The 23,057-nt window shown below is 30.7% G+C and overlaps 1 protein-coding gene across 4 annotated transcripts in view; it reads left to right on the top strand.

Moving 5' to 3' along the window:
• LOC143064810 (F-BAR domain only protein 2-like) overlaps nucleotides 1-23,057 on the top strand; it is a 35,343-nt gene continuing 12,286 nt past the window's right edge. The window contains exons 1-17 of one of the 4 annotated variants that reach the window (XM_076237931.1): nucleotides 1-107; nucleotides 1,530-1,621; nucleotides 2,913-2,987; nucleotides 3,640-3,781; nucleotides 5,143-5,214; nucleotides 8,117-8,197; nucleotides 10,014-10,038; nucleotides 10,634-10,713; nucleotides 11,072-11,170; nucleotides 11,797-11,893; nucleotides 14,092-14,202; nucleotides 14,808-14,825; nucleotides 15,715-15,792; nucleotides 18,473-18,566; nucleotides 21,128-21,143; nucleotides 21,656-21,764; nucleotides 22,424-22,551. In XM_076237931.1, the coding sequence (XP_076094046.1) occupies nucleotides 81-107; nucleotides 1,530-1,621; nucleotides 2,913-2,987; nucleotides 3,640-3,781; nucleotides 5,143-5,214; nucleotides 8,117-8,197; nucleotides 10,014-10,038; nucleotides 10,634-10,713; nucleotides 11,072-11,170; nucleotides 11,797-11,893; nucleotides 14,092-14,202; nucleotides 14,808-14,825; nucleotides 15,715-15,792; nucleotides 18,473-18,566; nucleotides 21,128-21,143; nucleotides 21,656-21,764; nucleotides 22,424-22,551 (1,344 nt within the window). In that variant the 5' untranslated portion in view covers nucleotides 1-80. The remainder of the gene's footprint in view (nucleotides 108-1,529; nucleotides 1,622-2,912; nucleotides 2,988-3,639; nucleotides 3,782-5,142; nucleotides 5,215-8,116; nucleotides 8,198-10,013; nucleotides 10,039-10,633; nucleotides 10,714-11,071; nucleotides 11,171-11,796; nucleotides 11,894-14,091; nucleotides 14,203-14,807; nucleotides 14,826-15,714; nucleotides 15,793-18,472; nucleotides 18,567-21,127; nucleotides 21,144-21,655; nucleotides 21,765-22,423; nucleotides 22,552-23,057) is intronic. The other 3 variants (XM_076237946.1, XM_076237939.1, XM_076237955.1) reach the window with 3 other exon arrangements.

The raw sequence follows: 23,057 nt of genomic DNA on the forward strand, positions 1-23,057 counted from the left end.
ACGGATGTGCGCAAACGCAAAACAATCAAAATAATCGCCATTTTCATGGAATCAAACCAGATGCAGTTTCAAAATTTAGGATGACAACTTTCTCTGATCATTTTTGGGTATTTAAATAAATAAGGTTTTCAGAGACGGACTATGAGATGACATTTACTTGAAAAAAGCGGTGAAAAAGCGACACCATTTCATGCAATTGACACTTGAAAAGGGGGTGTTGTCTAGATCATGTTTTATATCATCGTGTGTTCATATTTGCATTTTACCACTGTGCCTCAAATGCATATTCATAATTTCTGCATCCCCAGTACTATTTCATTCATTTGAATATTTGATATAATATCAGTATCATTTCTGTGACAAGGAAACAATTTATAACCTTGAAGCTCTTTAGACTTTACCTTTAGTTACTTCCCTTTCCCTGTTTCCATTTATTCACCAGGATACAATCAATTAACCTTATTACTATAAGTAAATCTGCAACACTTGATCTTATGATGTCAAACAATCACTTTTCCTTGGTGGCATCAGGCATTTGTTATTATGTCTTATGATGTAAAAATTCTACAGGAACTTTTGTGATGTCTAGAAATTGGCAATAAGGTGTAAAGACCAATGTTGAGTTTTTCAGGGTCATAGTTTACAAAGACTCAAGTTGATTGATTATGTAACTCTGGACTCTACTATTCTACAAATTCTGTCCATTTACTTCCAATGAAGATTCTAATCTTAAGATCAATCCATTGACTTATATATATCAATAATTTACTTCCAATGAAGATTCTTATCTTAAGATCAATCCATTGACTTATATATATCAATATTATCGTCTTGCATGTCCATATGACCATGCAATAATGCACTCAGAAAACTTCCACCTTGTCTGGAATTTAGCACAATTTTTAATATTTAAATGTTGCTTCCTGACACTGATGTATTTTGACATTACTTATATTAATTGCTAGGCGTTGAATAAACTCAATTTATACCAAACACATTTATCTACTTTACACAACAATATATCATGCTGTGATTGACTGGAAATTGGTTCAACAATTGAAATGAAGATTTCTAAAATATGCATATTTTAGGAATTTCAAAATGTGGCTGAAAATATTAATTTGGCTTAGCTGACAATGGCTGATGTGGAAATTTTGAAATGTTTTATAAAAATTGCAAATCCGCTTTTCCTGTACATGTGTTGTTTCTAGGATATCTGGAAATTTTCTTGTATTTGTTTTTCTTTGCCAAAATTGTATAAAGAAAATTTGCTTATAATAATTGAAATCGTCCCTTAGATCCTTAAACAATTAGTTACATTGAAACAGGTCAGAAAACACCTGATGTTTTAAAAAAAAAACTACATGTACATATGTAGATGTACTTAAAAAAGCAATGTTGACTAAATGGCAAAAAAAGATATAAATTACGAAATATATATGTGATTACATTTGGGAAGGCAAGTATGTATCATGCCGTATTGTTTTGGTCAGAAGTACATGTATAACCAATATTTTTTTTTTTTTTAGGGAGAAAAGAACAATGGCTTCTATGTGCTGTATCATAATATGAAACATGGCCAGACGGCTTCTAAAGACTTCATAGACTTTCTGAGAGAAAGGTATTTTTAACTTATGAATACCTGTACTACTATAAAAAAAAAAGAAGATCTGGTATGATTGCCAATGAGACAACTCTCAACAAGAGACTGAATGACACAGGAATTATCAATTATAGGTCACAGTACAGCCTTCAACAATGAGCAAAGCTGATACCACATAGTCAGTTATAAAAGGCTCTAAATGACAAATGTAAAACAATTCAAATAAGAAAACTAATGGCCTAATTTATGTACAAAAAATTATGTACTATGATTCTTTACGAAACCATTCTAAGAGAAAGATAATCTGGACTGATACATGTCATGCATGTACTATTATGTTTCTTAAAAATACAAAAACATTTACTTAATGAAGAAAAGAAAGAAAAAGTACATGCACACATTTGAATTAGGCCAAATAAAATTATATAAGTGTGATTCCAGTTACATCCCTTTAAAAACTAGGGTCAGTTGGTCTGCAATTTAAAAAAAAAATATTTTGGATTGTCAAAAAATGAAAAAAATATAACCGTGTGTTTACCATTTTAATTTGTAAAAAAACCCAGTCATTTTATGTTTTTAGTTAATTTTGTTGCATTCTGTAATGAATTTGTTGCATTTTATCCACAACTGATACTTCTGAGGGAGATTCAGATGACAAAAATTTGGGAATTTAATTGATTCTCAAAATCTGATCATTTGAAAATATATTTTTCAGAAATGTAAAAAAAAGGTCTAGGGTTGAGGGGTCTAAACTAGTGACAGTCAGGTAACTGGAACCACACATATATATTTTTATTTGGACTTGCAGTTTTTGACATGTATATATATATACATCCCAAAATTAGTTCTGTTCTCTCAATTTAGTTTGCCTCATGTTATTAGAATTAAACACAATGCTTACTACTAAAAACACAGATCAAGTTAGAATTTGGATGACAACACTTTTGCAGTTCTTGAATTATGTCCCTTTATAAACTGAAAAATGGCTGAATTGGTCATATACATACAAGCATCTGTGTCTATTGAGCTAATTATTTTTTTTTACTTTAAATTATGTAAAGAAACAGAATCAGGGTACATGTTGATGAGACAGCAACATAAAGACACAAAACCAAAAAGCCATCTGACAGTCAATATATAGCCTGGAGTAATATAGACTAGTATCTATAATAAATGTGGAGTTTAAATCACTCCAAATCTAGAAAAGTTTGGAATAAATATTACTGAGACAAAGGTCTCTCACCAGTACAGAAGTATTCCATATCCCTTAATAAATTAAACATCATGTGGTATATTTGTTTTTTTCCAGTTGCACTGTAGAAGAAACTTACAGCAAACTATTAACCAAGCTAGCCAGAACTGCTACTAATAGTAGTCACACAGGGTAGGTAATTGTGGTTATTCAAAGTAAAATTTAATACTCAACAAAATTTTCAGTTACACAGGTATAACCAGAGTAAGCATGATCAGTCTTTGAAATGAAAGGAGAACTGTTTTAAAGTACTTTTATGTCTTGTTTTCATTATCTAGAAGAAGAAAAAACAGATGCATATGATAAAATGTTAGAACATTATGGTAAACTTCTTCACTTCAACTTTACCATGTACACTTCTGTCTGTGGTCATAATGTGATTTAATTGATCAATTGATCACTGCTAGTCATGTATGATCTTGAGGCCAAGTATATGTCAATACTGTTGAGAAAGAAGATGATCACTGCTAGTCATGTATGATCTTGAGGCCAAGTATATGTCAATACTGTTGAGAAAGAAGATGATCACTGCTAGTCATGTATGATCTTGAGGCCAAGTATATGTCAATACTGTTGAGAAAGAAGATGATCACTGCTAGTCATGTATGATCTTGAAGCCAAGTATATGTCAATACTGTTGAGAAAGAAGATGATCACTGCTAGTCATGTATGATCTTGAAGCCAAGTAGATGTCAATACTGTTGAGAAAGAAGAAAGTAATTTATAACATGTTGTTTACTTACTTAGAGAAACTATTGTTCATACTAATTTGATGGTTTTATAGGACATTTGCACCTTTTTGGAATGTGTTGAAAAGTTTAACAGAAAAGTTAGCTAGCCTGCATATGCAGTTAGTTCTCACATGGAACGACCTTATTAAGGATGTAGCTAGATACAATGATGAACAACATAAACGTCACAAAGCAGTAAGTATAATGACAGAATCATTTCATGATTGAAGTCAATTAATTAACACTGTTGGGAGATGATTTAAAAAGTGAAGTAGAGTAAAGTGAGATTGTTAAAATCTAAAATTTAATGTAATGACTTAATGTGTGTATTTGCATAAATTGCTCACAGTAATCTCTGTTTTGTATTTGCATTATAGACATGATAGGCTTGACTGATTTCATCTCTGTTTTGTACTTGCACTATAGACATGATAGGCTTGACTGATTTCATCTCTGTTTTGTACTTGCATTATAGACATGATAGGCTTGACTGATTTCATCTCTGTTTTGTACTTGCACTATAGAATGATAGACTTGACTGATTTCATCTCTGTTTTGTACTTGCATTATAGAATGATAGACTTGACTGATTTCATCTCTGTTTTGTACTTGCACTATAGAATGATAGACTTGACTGATTTCATCTCTGTTTTGTACTTGCACTATAGACATGATAGACTTGACTGATTTCATCTCTGTTTTGTACTTGCACTATAGAATGATAGACTTGACTGATTTCATCTCTGTTTTGTACTTGCATTACAGAATGATAGACTTGACTGATTTCATCTCTGTTTTGTACTTGCACTATAGACATGATAGACTAGACTGATTTCATCTCTGTTTTGTACTTGCATTATAGAATGATAGACGACTGATTTCATCTCTGTTTTGTACTTGCACTATAGACATGATAGACTTGACTGATTTCATCTCTGTTTTGTACTTGCACTATAGAATGATAGACTTGACTGATTTCATCTCTGTTTTGTACTTGCACTATAGAATGATAGACTAGACTGATTTCATCTCTGTTTTGTACTTGCACTATAGACATGATAGACTTGACTGATTTCATCTCTGTTTTGTACTTGCACTATAGACATGATAGACTTGACTGATTTCATCTCTGTTTTGTACTTGCACTATAGACATGATAGACTTGACTGATTTCATCTCTGTTTTGTACTTGCACTATAGACATGATAGACTTGACTGATTTCATCTCTGTTTTGTATTTGCATTATAGAATGATAGACGACTGATTTCATCTCTGTTTTGTACTTGCACTATAGAATGATAGACTTGACTGATTTCATCTCTGTTTTGTACTTGCATTATAGAATGATATACTTACTAATTTCTCTTAGTGTGCATTGATAATTAAAGTGTGTTTGGTTGAAGAAACATTTGTTTTTGTTTTGTTCTGAAAAGCTTATATAGTGTAGAATAAACTTCAACTTCATTGATTAATATAAAAATCATGAATAAAGAATTTTAAAGAAAGATAACTTATAATTGCTGCCTATATACATATGATAATCAATATATTTCAGATAAAAGATGGTGAATCCAGTACACTGGAACAGGTTACAGCTATACAGAACAACACAACAGCTCTTCACAAGGTAAAAGAAAATAAAGATACCCATGTGTTGTTAAATGGAGAAAAGATTCTCTGTCATACATTCATAAAAATGTTTTGAGGATCACACTATCAGGGAAAACAATATTTTGTGGATACCTTATTAATTGATTTATAATTTGTTATTGTTTCATAGTAGATGGTTTATGTTACAATAATTGTTGGTTGTTTTTTGTTCTGATTTTATGTAAATTGCTAATTATTTGTGGTCAAATCCCTTATGACAAGCATTATTGGATGTTAAGGTAGCACAATACAAATAATTATATCATAATGAAATTTTCACAATTTGAAAGATTAATCTTTCTTCTTTCTTTTGGTACTTCATTTATAAAATTTAAAGAAAGATGAGTGGAATTACATCAGTTTAAAGGTGTCTGATTGGGGATTAAAAATCTTTGTATTGTGCTACCTTAAGCAAGCTACAAGCAATCTTGTGGCATGTAACTTTAAAACATCATAACCTTTTTATTAGCTCACCTGGCCCGAAGGGCCAAGTGAGCTTTTCCCATCACTTGGCGTCCGGCGTCGTCGTCCGGCGTCTTTAACTTTTACAAAAATCTTCTCCTCTGAAACTACTGGGCCAAATTAAACCAAACTTGGTTACAATCATCATTGGGGTATCTAGTTTTAAAAAATGTGTGGCGTGACCCGGCCAACCAACCAAGATGGCCGCCATGGCTAAAAATAGAACATAGGGGTAAAATGCAGTTTTTGGCTTATAACTCAAAAACCAAAGCATTTAGAGCAAATCTGACATGGGGGAAAAATTGTTTATCAGGTCAAGATCTATCTGCCCTCAAATTTTCAAATGAATGCGACAACCCGTTATTGGGTTGCTGCCCCTGAACTGGTAATTTTTTGGGAATTTTTGCTGTTTTTGGCTATTATCTTGAATATTATTATAGATAGAGATAAACTGTAAACAGCAATAATGTTCAGCAAAGTGAGATTTACAAATAAGTCGACATGACCAAAATGGTCAGTTGACCCCTTTAGGAGTTATTGCCCTTTATAGTCAATTTTTAACCATTTTTCGTAAATCTTAGTAATCTTTTACAAAAATCTTCTCCTCTGAAACTACTGGGCCAAATTAATCCAAACTTGGCCATAATCATCTTTGGGATATCTAGTTTAAAAAATGTGTTGCGTGACCCAGCCAACCAACCAAGATGGCCGCCATGGCTAAAAATAGAACATAGGGGTAAAATGCAGTTTTTGGCTTATAACTCAAAAACCAAAGCATTAGAGCAAATCTGACATGCGGTAAAAGTGTTTATCAGGTCAAGATCTATCTGTCCTGAAATTTTCAGATGAATCTGACAACCTGTTGTTGGGTTGCTGCCCCTGAATTGGTAATTTTAAGGAAATTTTGCTGTTTTTGGTTATTATCTTGAATATTATTATAGATAGAGATAAACTGTAAACAGCAATAATGTTCAGCAAAGTAAGATTTACAAATAAGTCAGCATGACCAAAATGGTCAGTTGACCCCTGAAGGAGTTATTGCCCTTTATAGTCAATTTTTAACCATTTTTTCGTAAATCTTAGTAATCTTTTACAAAAATCTTTTTCTCTGAAACTACTGGGCCAAATTAAACTAAACTTGGCCACAATCATCATAGGGGTAACTTGTTTAAAAAATGTGTGGCGTGACCCGGCCAACCAACCAAGATGGCCGCCATGGCTAAAAATAGAACATAGGGGTAAAATGCAGTTTTTGGCTTATAACTCAAAAACCAAAGCATTTAGAGCAAATCTGACATGGGGTAAAATTGTTTATCAGGTCAAGATCTATCTGCCCTCAAATTTTCAGATGAATCCGATAACCCGTTGTTGGGTTGCTGCCCCTAAATTGGTAATTTTAAGGAAATTTTACTGTTTTTTATTATTTTGAATATTATTATAGATAGAGATAAACTGTAAACAGCAATAATGTTCAGCAAAGTAAGATTTACAAATTAGTGAACTTGACTGAAATGGTCAGTTGACCCCTTTAGGAGTTATTGCCCTTTATAGTCAATTTTTAACCATTTTTCGTAAATCTTACTAACCTTTTACAAAAATCTTCTTCTCTGAAACTACTGGGCCAAATTAATCCAAACTTGGCCACAATCATCTTTGGGGTATCTAGTTTAAAAAATTTGTCCGGTGACCCGGCCATCCAACCAAGATGGCTGCCATAGCTAAAAATAAAACATAGGGGTTAAATACAGTTTTTGGCTTATAACTCAAAAACCAAAGCATTTAGAGCAAATCTGACATGGGTTGAATTGTTTATCAGGTCAAAATCTATCTGCCCTGAAATTTTCGGATGAATCCGACAACCCGTTGTTGGGTTGCTGCCCCTAAATTGGTAATTTTAAGGAAATTTTACTGTTGTGGGTTATTATCTTGAATATTATTATAGATAGAGATAAACTTTAAACAGCAATAATGTACAGCAAAGTAAGATTTACAAATAAGTCAACATGACTGAAATGGTCAATTGACCCCCTAAGGAGTTATTGTCCTTTATAGTCAATTTTTAACAATTTTCATAAAATTTGTAAATTTTTACAAACATTTTTTACTGAAACTACTGGGCCAAGTTCATTATAGATAGAGATAATTGTAAGCAGCAAGAATGTTCAGTAAAGTAAGATGTACAAACACATTATCATCACCAAAACACAATTTTGTCATGAATCCATCTTCTTCCTTTGTTTAATATTCACATAGACCAAGGTGAGCGACACAGGCTCTTTAGAGCCTCTAGTTAACCAATACAAGGTTACAAAGTTATAATTTTCTCTGCTTCATTTGTACTTTAGTATATGTGTGATAATCTATAGATATAAAAATGATTGAAAATGGTATAGTAATTTGTTTTTATTTTCTTCAAGGCAAAAGAGTTGTATCATGCCAGATGTTTAGAGCTGGAGAGACTAAAAAGAGATAATGCTCCTCAAAAAGATGTAGAAAAGGTAAATTCATTTGTCTTTGAATTGGAACAATGATATTGTTATATAACATTATTTATATGTCCATATAGCCATATAGCCTGATAATAAGGCTATTCCATTAAAATGTATGTAAGAGTGTAGGAAGGGAAGTTTAATTATTAAATGTGGTTCACATGTCTTTTTAGCTCACCTGGCCCGAAGGGCCAAGTGAGCTTTTCCCATCACTTGGCGTCCGTCGTCGTAAACTTTTACAAAAATCTTCTCCTCTAAAACTACTGGGCCAAATTAAACCAAACTTGGCCACAATCATCATTGGAGTATCTAGTTTAAAAAATGTGTGGCGTGACCCGGCCAACCAACCAAGATGACCGCCATGGCTAAAAATAGAACATAGGGGTAAAATGCAGTTTTTGGCTTATAACTCAAAAACCAAAGCATTTAGAGCAAATCTGACATGGGGTAAAATTGTTTATCAGGTCAAGATCTTTCTGCCCTCAAATTTTCAGATGAATCCGACAACCCGTTGTTGGGTTGCTGCCCCTGAATTGGTAATTTTAGGGAATTTTTGCTGTTTTTGGTTATTATCTTGAATATTATTATAGATAGAGATAAACTGTAAACAGCAATAATGTTCAGCAAAGTTAGATTTACAAATAAGTCAACATGACCAAAATGGTCAGTTGACCCCTTTAGGAGTTATTGACCTTTATAGTCAATTTTTAACCATTTTTCGTAAATTTTATAAATCTTTTACAAAAATCTTCTCCTCTGAAACTACTGGGCCAAATTATTCTAAACTTGGCCACAATCATCTTTTGGGGTATCTAATTTAAAAAAAAATGTGTCCGGTGACCTGGCCATCCAACCAAAATGGCTGCCACGGCTAAAAATAAAACATAGGGGTAAAATGCAGTTTTTGGCTTAAAACTCAAAAACCGAAGCATTTAGAGAAAATATGACAGGGTTATATTGTCTATCAGGTCAAGATCTATCTGCCCTGATATTTTCACATGGATCGGACAATCCGTTGTTAGGTTACTGCCCTAAATTGGTAATTTTAAGTAAATTTTGCCGTTTTTTGTTATTATCTTGAATATTATTATAGATAGAGATAAGCTGTAAACAGCAATAATGTTCAGCAAAACAAGATCTACAAATAAGTTTTCATTACCAAAATAGTCAATTGACCCCTTAAGGAGTTATTGCCCTTTATAGTTAATTTTTAGCATTTTTCATAAATTTTTGTAAATTTTTAGAAAATATTTTCCACTGTAATTACTGGGCCAAGTTCATTATAGATAGAGATAATTGTAGCAACAAGAATGTTCAGTAAAGTAAGATCTACAAACACATAACCATCACCAGAACACAATTATGTCATCTATTTATCTGTGTCCATTGTTTAATATGCACATAGACCAAGGTGAGCGACACAGTCTCTTGAGAGCCTCTAGTTTCAGTATGCTTCTATTATTTTTACCATTATGCAAAATTATCTAAAAATGGTTCTTGGTTGTAGGGATATTTTTAAATTCCATGCCCGCCCTCTTATATACATTTTAATGGAATAGCCCTTAGCAATAAACTAATTTTGGTTAGGTACATAATTTGTTATCTAAGTTTTATCATCCTTTAAGTCATGGGACATAATTTATAGGATTATATTATCATATCCCTTTAAATAATACAGTCAAATATTGGAATATCCTTTATTCAGTGAGCCTGTTCATTTTGTTGATATTAAGCCAATCAATTGATTTGTAGGAAAATACCTGAATGGTGGCTATCATCATATATCTTACTTTATTTTAAACAATTTCTGCAATTTTTATTTCAGTCTGAAGTAAAGTACAAGAAAGCAAGTAAGTCATTCAATTTTTTTAAAGATGGGTTTTGCTCATTGTTTAAGTCATAATGGTTATATCTTCTATATCATTTGGTCTGGAGGTAAAAATGTCTCATTTGCAATTAAATATTTTCTTTTTTTTTTAAAACATAAATATTTTCAGTGGCTGTCATTGTCATGATTTAAACAAAATTGTTTTATACATATTCCATTTCTAATCAAATTCTCTGTCAGATGTGTAAAAATAAAACAGTTTTGCATGTAGTGTTCTGACAAGCATGTGGTAAATGAAAATTCCCACTTAGTGTTCTTTACCATATTAGAAAGAAAATAAAACAGTTGTAACAAATATAACTGTTACTGTAAATTCAAAAATAATTGCATGCATTTATTAATGTGATTTTAATTGTTGCCATATAAAGAACAATCCTGTTTAATAAGAATTCAAAAAACTCAAAATGCGAGTTTAAATTAATGCGATTATAACCCTGACACATTTTTTGCAATAATAAAAACTTCGCAATAATTTCTGCATTTACAGTAATTGTATACTGTGTTTTGTGAATAGACCAATAATAGTACATTTTAAATAATTGCTGCATTTATTTTAGGTGATGATTACAAGTCTCTCCTTGAAAAATATGAAACTATTAGAAATAATTTTGAAAATAAGATGATGGACTCATGTAAAGTAAGTTCTTACCAATATGTTTTAAAGAAGTTTACAAAGAAGTAAAAGGGTGTAATAAATTATGTTGAATACTTTGTTTCTATATATCAAGATAGACATCTGGACATTGCTGGACACAATAAAACAAAGCAGAGAAATTCGTTCTACAGAAATGTATGTCATACACAAATGGTGACAATATTTGAGGGAAGAACAGAAAATATATGACCGATTCATACTGTATAAAATTTATAAGCATTTAATCAGGCATTAAAGATTTACAAAGGACTATTGTACATTGATGATGAGGTTCATTTCTTTGACTTCTTTTTGAAATTCATTTGCCAGGAATAATTTTATCAAATTTGTTGTATTTTAGCATTTCCAAGAGGTAGAAGAGGAACATATATGTCAAATGAAAGACTTTATTGATACCTATGCAAAAGCTTGGGAGAATGAACATGCATTGAGAGGACAGGTAATCACACATATAAATATATGAAGAACATTAAGTGTAAGATACCATATTCATTGAAGTCTGTAAAAAAAATAATGACAAAATAATCAAGTAGGATTTAATTGACTGTTACAGAATATCTGTGTCGGGGATGTCCAGGGATATGTTTTTAAATGTCTGCCATAATCTTGTCCTTTTTTCCTCAATTTTGAGATCTGATTGAGACTATTTACAAATATGTTCATGCCATGAACATCACAACTGGTACCATATGTGGAGAAAGAATTAGCAAACACTTGAATTATTCAATACAGTGAATCAACTAACTTTATATGTTTCTCCAGCATGTCCAGTACTATTGATCAGAAATAACTTCATGTATGAACTGCATTTTACAGGGGAAAATGTAATGTGATAGCGATTTTGGAATCAAGATGAATAGTTCCCTTTTCTAATACTTTGAATTACATTGAGGGTAGGCTTAGCACAACAACTTGTGTAACTTTCTTTTCATCATAGAGATGAAGTTCTTACATACTAAATATTCTTATTGTCGCAGTGGAGGGGGCATTAAGTTTTACCTTTGTTATTTAAAGTTTTTGGAAATTTTTGTGCTAATTGAATCACTATAATTATTCTATTTTCAGGTGCACAATGAATTTAAAACAACATGTGATGAATTGACTGTACAGAAATTATTAGATTCTTTTATAACATCAAAACAAACAGGAAAAATTAAACCAGGTACACAATTAATTGAGCTTCAAAAGTCAGAAAAGTGTATTTAAAACTGGAATTACCTTGCATTTTATTTCATTTTTAAAACAATTTTTACGTTTACAAAGACACACTGGTATAAGTTCTATCGTCAGACAGCCTTCAATGTAATAAATTGTGATTTTTCAACTAGAAAACAAATAAACAAGAAAGTATGAGTATCTAATATAGACAATGAAAAATTCATTATAACAAAAAATAAGCTGAGACTTGTTAAGAAATCATGTTAAATGTATTGAATAATGTACTTATGTTAAATTATACAACACAATGTTTTAACATTTAATTACAACAACATGTTATTATTTTGCTCAGCTATACAAAGCTGGGAATATACAGGTACTAATTTTATATTCATGCTTGCAATTGTTTTATTAATGTTATGAGATCCAATCAATCCTGGCAGTTTTAGTTGCAGCACATTATTTAAACCATTCATTTTATTTCAAGGGAAGGGATTGTTATCAATATTTTTTTAATTTTTTTTTTATAGTATGATTGCATGATTGTCAGGTCCATTGGAAGTGGATGACAAATTCTTCTGTTTAATGTCCTGATTTAGTTGGTTTTTTTTCCACGTTGAAAAGAATATAGCAATTGCCCCCCTTTCTGATTATATTCCGCATATTTACTTTTTTATTACAATATATATTTGGTCAGATTTCTTTGACATATTCCCCATTTCCATTCTCATGTTTTATTTTTTTTAATTGGTATTTATAAATCACTAAATGATAAGTTTTATGCTGAATGATGCACTTGTTCATGTTGTAGCTGCATGGAGCATCCTAGAATAGTTTAATTAGCATAAGATTTCTATTTCTAATTATGAATCAGTTTAATTGGCTACTGAAAATTGAAATGTGAAGGATAAAGATATGTGGAAACATCAAAAAAATATAAATTCCTTGGAATTGATATGTATTAGGATATTCTTAAATCTGTCCTAATTTTTAAAAGTTAGATACATTGTTTGAATTCTTAAAAAATCTTAAAGCTGAATGTCGCAGAGGAATCAGCAGAAATTTGTTAACATATTACCATTAATTTTTAGCTCAGCTGGCCCGAAGGGCTAAGTGAGCTTTTCTCATCACTTCGCGTCCAGCGTCCTGGGTCCGTCATCGTTGTCCGTTGTCCTAAACTTTTACAAAAATCTTCTCCTCTGAAACTACTGGGCCAAATTAAACCAAACTTGGCCATAATCATCATTAGGGTATCTAGTTTAAAAATGTGTCCGGTGATCCGGCCAACCAACCAAGATGGCTGCCATGGCTAAAAATAGAACAGAGAGTACAATGCAGTTTTTGGCTTATATCTCAAAATTCACAGCATTTAGAGCAATTCTCACAAGGGTAAAGTTGTTTATCAGGTCAATTTCTATCTGCCCTGAAATCTTCAGATGAATGGGACAATCCGTTTTTGGTTGCTGCCCCTGAATTGGTAATTTTATGGAAATTTTGCAGTTTTTGGTTATTATCTTGAATATTATTATAGATAGAGATAAACTGTAAACAGCAATAATGTACAGCAAAGTAAGACCTAAAGATAAGCCAACATGACCAAATTGGTCAATTGACCCCCTAAGGAGTTATTTCTCTTTATAGTCAATTTTTACTAACATTTTCAACTGTAACTACTTGGCCAAGTTCATTATAGATAGAGATAATTGTAAGCAGCAAGAATGTTCAGTAATGTAAGATCTACAAACACATCACCATCACACAATCTTGTCATGAATCCATCTGTGTCCTTCGTTTATTAGTGACATAGACCAAGGTGGGCGACACAGGCTCTTTAGAGCCTCTAGTTGATAGAATGTTTTTTAGAGCTGAATAAAAATAATCACCGGAGTTTTGGAAATCATTTTAAACGATATTGTTTAAAAGGATATATATTTTTTTTAATAATATGGTAAGAAACTTAATAGGGTAGCATGCATTTATTACATGATTTAGGAAAAGCTCAATGAAAATGAAAAGAAGGGCAGATAAAAGTGTTTACATCTTCAATCATAGAAGAATACTTTTAGCCTCTTAGATTTTAAAAAGGACTTGCATTAGATGGGTTATATGATTGGCTCTTTAGGGATGATCGTTGCATAGTAACTAAGATTTTTTTATGATCCTGTTTTGTTTAGTTTAAATGTGGTCTAATTATATATTTAGGTCCATTGGAGTTTATGGAACCTGACTTGTCCAGTTTACCAGCACCAAGGCCCATGTCACCAGAACCGACTGAGGCTAAGCGAGAAAGTTTAACAGAAAAGACCAGACCAGGTGAGGGAGAGAGTACACTTCAAGACTGAAATAATTTGCTACACTGACAAAAATATAATGCAAAGTGCAAATTCAAAATTTTACTTGAATATTTAAAATCAACAATTTCTGTTTTCTGCAAAAGACATGCCTAATTTTAATACATTAGCTTTTGGAAAAATGTACAGATTATTTCAAATTAAAATATACCAGAAATATTAAATGCTTTCAGACTGCTGTGTCTACTAACATGATGTTTAATTGGCTTTGGGTTATTACTGACATTTCATGTATACAATGTTTTTTGGGGTTAATTGTGACGGTTCTTTTATATAGGATTAGGTACATATATAGTTTCTTCTAGTTTATTCTTTACATTTATGTTTTGGAAAAGTCGGTAACTATTATTTCTTCAATTAGGTAATACAAATTTTGTAGTTTATTTAAATTCTCAATTTTTTAATTGATTTGAAACTAGTTTTCAATATTATGATGCTCAAATACCTGTAGCATTAGAGCGTAATTAAACTATATACAGAAATGACACAAAATTGAATTGAAAGTTATTCTTTACAATGGATATTTTTTGCTGAAACTTTTTTAAGATAATTTCCATTCTTTTTCAGATATGATATTAAACCTGGGTGTGTATTTTTTGTTTGCTTTACCTCCCCTTTCCCTCCTAACATGAAATGTCAGCTAAATGTTCTCAGTTTGATCTACATGATTATATGCTATTGTTCTTGTTTGAGAATTTGATGCATTAAATCAAAGTTGATTGTGTGTCCATTACTTTGTGATGATCTGTCCTCAATTAACAGTCCATTGGAACGGTGTGATTTCATTTGTCAAATGTTGTCAAGTAATAACTGAAAATTTGAGTTCCCATTGTCTTTTATTTCAATGTTCAATTTTGCCCCACTAAAAAGCCCAAAAGATGTGCTTAAATGCTTAGTTTAACAAAATTTCAATATATATTTTAAGTTAAAAACTTATAATAAAGTTAATTTTCTTCCTATACAGGTATGATTTTCATTAGATTATTTCAAGTGGGAATTATTTGTTTTTTGCGATCATTTTATTTTGAAGTCATTTTAAACTTGTTTTCTATAATTGAGAAATGAAGTTCAGACTTACAGTACTTAAATCTGCAAAGATGATCAAAAGACTTTTATTGCTAAGGTATTTTGAAAGTAAAATGAATTTACACCCAATCTGGATAATAATGAAGTACCACATTTTCTTAATTTTATAAGTCTGTTCTACAACAAAAATATATTCTGGTTGATATATGTTAACAACAATAATATATTACGTGTGATATAGTGGAAGTTGTATTAAAGTTACCTGTAAGACTAATTGAAGACAGAATCTCATATAAATGAATCCTGAAAAGATGATATCAATTAAAAAAATCTTTTTGATGCAATATTAATATGACTTTGAAAGATGAATATTCAGTTCAGTGATTAATACTTAACCATTGAGACAATATATCTAGTTAATAATAAAGATGACCACCTTACTTTACAGACTCGACAGGGAGTCCTGTTCCAACTGACCAGCCCGGTCCTCTAAGTAGAAGTGTAAAGTTACGAGTTTCCAAAACATGTAATTAGTCTATCACTCTTTGCTGTCAGTGAGCATATGGTTGATCGGTTTTTGTGTTAATTTTAGTTGGTGTGTCAGTGTGTGCATGCTCTAACTTTTGATTAATATATGCGTTGTAGAAATTGTACGTTTTGCTATTGGCAGCTACTGTTATGTTTATTTCTTTTGTAGCTAGTTGCTCTATACAGCTTCATTTTATTTGTGCTTAATTTACTATTGAGTTTTTTCATGGAGTAAGGCCTTAAAACGTTTTTAGCCTCATTGAGAAAAAAATATCCTGTAATTTTTTAATGAAGTTGAACGTAAAATAATTACATTCTTTACAGTTACCACTAAACTTGTGAGGTTAACCTTGTCAAACAAAAATGTCAGCTTTAACTATTTTCCTGTCTCCTTGTACAATACCTATCATTAATATTTACATCAATCACCTTGTATCAAAAGTATTGAATTTTCAAAAAACACATCTACCACAAATGCCAATGTGTCTTCATAGAGGGAAGATAAAAGGAAGCTTTCTCATTTTTTGGTACAAAGTCCAACCAAACATGAATTATTTATCGAAACAGTTGTTTCTATTACACACAAAATATTTTTTTTCAAAGGGTTTGAGGATATCAAATGTTAGTATGGAATTTAGAATTTGCTTACACTTTAACAGTTCTTTTCTGAAAATATGCAACAAGTTAATTTTCGGCACAAATAATAACATGCAAAGTTAATACTATCAATTGTCAATCCTTTACATGTAGCCCAGATTAATAATGTAAAATGCCCAGCCAGATTTAAAATGTATAAGGGATGCAGTTTCTGTAAAATCACTTTTAACAGTATTTCACTCCTTCAGTATAAAGTATACTGTTACAACTGCATTGGCTTGAGTGCTTAGATTTAACATGCCCTGACTTAACAATGCTTTAGGGCTAAACTCTGTTAATTCTTACTGCAGTTAACTTCATTGTGACTGTAAACATGAAAATATCAAAATATTTTTTCTTCATTATTTTATTGTATTGTATGTATTGGTTATTTAATATATTTAGAATGTTATCTTGTTCAAATAATCATGCAGAATTTTTTTTAGATAATGTAGTTAAGTTTGTTTACAGAAATCTCTGTAAAAGACATATTTTTATTAGCTTATTTTTTTCAAATTTTCTCCTTTAAAAACTTCATAAGCACAAGTTTTGTAATTTAAGGGAATTAAGTATTGAAACGATTTTCAAATTATCCTACTTTTGTTGTTGATTTAATAGCAAACATGGATTTGTGGTACATTATTCATATAAAAATCCTATGGAAACACTCTTTTTCTCTGCAAGAATTTGTCCAAGTACAACTTATTTTGACAGAAATAATCTATGGAAAACCACTATTAATGAATCTCATTGGTTCAGATCAGAGGAAGAACATGGCCATTTTATTAAATCTTATCCTGAAACTTAAATGTAAAATGTGTCTAAGCTATAAGGTATTGCTAAAGCCATATGAAGAGAAATTTGTCAAAATTATATTGCATTATGCAATTAAGAGGTTAATTTGCCAGTTGAGCCATATTTGAAATTCTAATTACACATGTATGCTATGTATTGCATCTCCAGATTTTAGCAAAAACTAAAGGTAATATATTTAATACGCAAATACATATTTTGATATTTCGACAAGACATGTTATTTTAATTTTAGTTGCTCTGATCATCTCAGTCAAATGGCCTTGCATATCCACATAGTTTAGATTGGAAAAACCATGAAATAATGTTTTTCAAGTTCTAAAACAAATATTGACAAGGAAGTTTAATACATGTTATGTAGATAGTTTGAAGAATTATTGAGTTTTGAACAAACATCATAAATTTACAACAGTCAGTTGTGACACTAAATAAATTTCCTATTTATAAAACTCCTAGTACATTTGTTATCTCAGAATGATAACTAAATCTTTACTTAGGTTTGTTCTAATATGACGTCTGTGTTTCATCTTACATTTTTACAAAGTTAAGTACTTAACTGTCTTATAAATATTTATTTTATTTTTTTATTTGACGTTTTATGCACCTATGTTATGTTTACCAAACTTTTGCTTTTTTCAGTTACATTTATAAAGATTGCTTTTGGATAATAAGAAATTTAGTAATATTACTTCCTGTTTGTAAATGCTTGCTTATTTATAGCATGATTCTATAGAAATCTGCAATGTCCGAAGCTGACTCTATTTATCACTATTTAATGCATATAGTTCAAATATATAATTAGTGTAGTAATTTTATAAGACTTTAGATTTCCTGTCAAATATTTATTATAAAAGAATCATGATAAATGTGTGTTTAACATTGTTGCATGTTTAGTCCTAGTAATGGTACGGTTGCACCTAACCTTTTAATTGAAAAGTCACAAAGTTATTAAAATAAAAATGAAGTTATACTCAGTATTTATGATCACGACATTGCTGAAAAAGATATAGCACAGTATGCCTTTAAATGTGACATGTTTATTTTGGGTTGCATGCAGATTCCCAGATGATATCCCATTCCTCATAAATGCTTGTGTTATAATGTCTCATAAATATCAGAAAAAGATTAAATTTTTAAGAATGCAATTTCCCATGTATAAGTTACTTAAGTAAACATGAAATCCAGATAGACAGCATGAACCAACATACAGTTATTCTGATTTGTTTAAAGGGTTCCTAAAGAAGAATAGAAAGAAAGAAAAGAAGAAGAAAAAGAAGGAGAAAGATGACAAAGGCAACGATGATAAGGCAGACACAGAATCAGTGTAAGTATTTTACCGACCTTTCAAGGGCTGTATAGCTAGTCAAGGTCGTTAAAAACTTCCATTTGTTGTAAGTATCCTAACATGCTCTAGGGTACTTCTGGATTGTAATGGATTCATGACATATTTGTCACTGTAGCTAATTTTTATTATTTTTGCCTAGTAGTGACCGAGTCGGAAAAAAAAGGTTGCTGTTACGACAGCAGAGACTGCTGTGGTATCATGGCGGCATCATCAATTTGTTAAAATTTTGTGATAAGACCAGTTGAGTTTAAGGAAAGCCACTAATAGTAAAATAATGATATTTGGTAGACAGTTGTATAACCATTGGCACATCTAAAATTTGGTACAGGCGAGATATGTCTCTGTGTCAACAGCTTATGGTTATTGATTGAGGAAGAGGGATATGCATGTAGCATATTTGTACTTTTGAGCTCAATTTCTCCAATTGCATTATCAAATATACTGTAAATTCAGAAATTATTGCGTTCATTTATTATTGCGATTTTGTCGTTTTAAAAAAAATGCGATTTTAATTATTACGATTTTGAGAAAAGTCATGCTTAATTCAGTGAAGATATTACAAAATGCGAGTTTTAATTATTGCGTTTACAACTCTGTCGCATTATTCGCAATAATAAAAACCTCGCAATAATTTCTGAATTTACAGTAGTTATTATCTGTAGCTTTCTGTTTGGTTATTCATACTGTTTTTTACAAATACTTAAGCTATAAAGGTAGAACACATAGATAGATGTTATCCATTTTCTTCCTGTTTATTTATCATTATGTTGTTATGTTTCACAATATGTATTGATTTAAAATTTTAAGAGTAAATATAAGATTACATAGTCTATTTAAAGACAAGTTATGCACTGTCTATATGAATCATTTAGTTTTTCAGTATATGTAAATCTTTTGTAATAGTTAAAATAACAGACTGAAATATGATTAGGTGAAAGTAACCATGTACATTATAATTTATGGATACTAATTTTCGTTAATTCTATTGGACAAATGTTTGAATAGGTGAACCAAGGGTTAAATTGTTCAACAAAAAACATATAAATTGGTTTTTAAATAAAATAAATGATTCTATACTATTACAAAACTGACATATACCAGCATGGAAGAGGAAACTGGCATATACACATGTAGGTCTTGTAATGTTGTATAAAGAAGAAAGTCTTTTAATTATACAAATAAATGTTAATTATTTTATGTGGCAATGTTTCAGACCAGGTGGCAGGTAGGAGAGAGCATGATGCTTGTCAAAACCTCACATAATGAATGACCAGAGCAGCACTTGTCCTCAAATTCATTTAAATTTAAATTTTGTAAAGATAAAAAATTGTCTTTATTTCTTATATCATTCTAGTAGGTCAAACGAATGTGATAACAACTCAAATTTTCAATTTATTAAAATCTGCTTTCATCTCCTATAACACATGACAACATTCTTTAACGTTGTTACCATGTGGATTCTTCACCTTGACCTTCAATCTGAATGAAAAACAAATCATGTGTCTACACAAACAAGGATCTCACAGCACTCTGTTCTACATTTTTCACTGTAGACCTTCTGGAATCATCAAATTTTGTTTTAATGATACACTTCACACCTTCAAAATTTTGGGAGACAAACTTTTATTGGTCGTTGTAAGAAGTTTTAGAACAGAAATTAGATCCTTGAAAGTGAAGATCCAACAAATGATCTGTATTTCAATTAAATTGCTTGACCAAAAATTATATTCTACCAATTCTTCAGCTGTTTTAATCAGCATTTTAATATCTCCAATTAAATGAATGTCATATTGTTATATTTTCTTTATTGTGTATGTTACTAAATTGTAATTTTTTTCCAGGTAACGCTTTGTTTTCATTGATTGTTCTATAGAAAACAATTTTTAAAGTATATTTGAACAGTAAGAAACAGCTCTCAGTCACAGTTCAAAGATATTTTCATTTTCTGCCAGCACTTCAAAGTATAAACAATTGACTGAGAAATCATACTGTTTTAATTTAGGTCTTGATTCAATACCAAGGAAAATACTGATAGCTCATTTTGACGGTTTATATTGTCATGTTAATAGTGCATGAACCCACACAAATTGTACCTACTTATATGCTGTTACTCTAGAATGGAATAATTACAATGCTTTTAAATCCATAATTATAATTTTTTTTAGTTTGATGATAGTACAAAGTTAAGATATAACACAGTTGCTGAGGATTCCATCATTTTCATGGGTATCAATTTTCTTGGATTGAAGAAAATAAGTCAATTTAGTAGAAACTTGATTTCAATGTTTTGCCAAAGTCTACATACAAGTCAAAGGGAAATTTGTATTTCCATTTAACATTTAAACTTGTGGGTCATTTTTACCCACAAAATCCACCATAATAGGTATCTACGAATAATAATAGATCCACAGTATCTCTATATACTTTGATGTCTGAAATTTTATTTTTTAGTTTTGCAAACAAAAATGTATGTTTTTAAAAGTCATCTATAAATAAATCAAATATCCAATTTTCTTATTTCTCTTTTATGTCTTTTGCAGAGATACTCTTGAAGGGGTAAGTTAATATTTTTATTAATTTGTGTGCTGTAACCTCACCATGTTTTATAGTATTATTATGTATGTCTATGTATTTCTGTATACCATTGTATCAACATAGGTTCTTCAGAATAAAATATATATATATAACAATTTATGGAATATCAATGGTTTTAAACCAGATGTAATATGGAAATACAAAATGATCACTATATTGCAAAATAAAAGACAGTAAAATCTCTCTTAGAAAATAGCCTAAATCTTGAATAACTTAGAGAAACAAATTTAACTTCACAGTTTTGGTGCTATGCTTAATGATTAAAAATAAGAAATAATTTTTCTACATGATGATAGTAAATTGAACTTATAGTGAAGAGTATAATTCCCATCTATTTTGCTATTCCATGGTTCATAAGTCAAGATGGGATAAAGTACAAAGAAGTTTTTAACTGGTAAAACAGTCCTATATTATAATTCACACATCATCCCTTTCCAATTAATTCTTATTAATTTATTTTTATATTTCATTAGGATGATGGTTTAGTTGATGAAGAAGGTTTCAGAATCAGGCCAGATAATCCATTAGAAAATAATGGAGATAAAAATAGCTGGAATTCTAGTGATTCTGATTCTGATTCAGGTATGATTAACTTCTGACTTGGGTATGATTATCGCTTGATACAAGTAGGATAAACCCAGATATATGATATTCACTGAGGCCAACAGCTGAGGGTGAATATCATATCTCTGTCATTGATAAATCATTGTATCAAATATTAATGAAATCAAAAGTCAACACTTGTTTTATTATATGACATTTTATCCTTATTCCATTTTCAAAGATGATTTTAAAACTGCTTTCTGTGTTAATACCAAATATATCATGTGTGTTTGCTGTTGCTTATTTCATAAGTTAAAATATTTAATAAAGTTCACTAAAAACAAACACACCAAAAAAACAAGCAGAGGAAAGAGGAAAAAAATACACAGAAAACAAGAAGAAAATATCAGGAATTTACTTAACGTCATAAATCTATGTCATTGATGTTGCCTTGGAATATCTATATTAAAGTACTGGTAAACAGACAGTGTTAGAAATCTTATATTAACCTCTCAGGATTTTTGCTGCGGTGAATACCACGTTTCATCATAGAGTATTTCCTATGCTTTTTGTCAACAAGAAAACAGAAAATTTATAGTCATATGTATAATAAATGTGAATATCGCATACATTTGTGTTTTAATGAACCTGAATAAAACATTTCTTTCTTTCAAATTGACACAAATTATTTCTTGTAGATGATGAAAGTAAACGTAAAATAAAAGTAGAAATCCGACCGTTAAGTCCTAATGGTCCACTACAGGCTGGTACTGTGGATGAGATCAAAGAGAAAATGGTTGGATTAAGGCTCTCACCCACTGCTGTGGTAAGGATTTTAGTATAAGTATTATTGTAGTTTCTCTGAAAAACTGAAAAAAACCTGTTTATTGTTGGATACATGATCATTATACCCCCGCTTTATTATACTGTTTTACCTCTGTCTGTCCTTCCGTCAGTCAGTCCGTCCGTCCCATGAATATTTTTCGTCGCATTTTTCTCAGGAACTACAATACAAGGATTTCTGAAATTTGGTTTCAGGGTTTATCTAAGTCAGCTATACCGTGTGATGCGTTTTCAGATTGATCACTTGACAACTTCCAGTTTACCGAACACTTGTATGATTTTACACATGATCGCCAAGTTGAAAATTTTCGTCACATTTTTCTCAGGAACTACAATACAAGGATTTCTGAAATTTGGTTTCAGGATTTATATAAGTCAGCTATACCGTGTGATGCGTTTTCAGATTCATCACTCGACAACTTCCTGTTTACCGAACACTTGCATATTTTTACACTATTAATATTATCCACTTGCAGCGGGGGTATCATC

This window comes from Mytilus galloprovincialis, chromosome 1, assembly GCF_965363235.1.
Source record: "Mytilus galloprovincialis chromosome 1, xbMytGall1.hap1.1, whole genome shotgun sequence".
Taxonomy (NCBI): domain Eukaryota; kingdom Metazoa; phylum Mollusca; class Bivalvia; order Mytilida; family Mytilidae; genus Mytilus; species Mytilus galloprovincialis.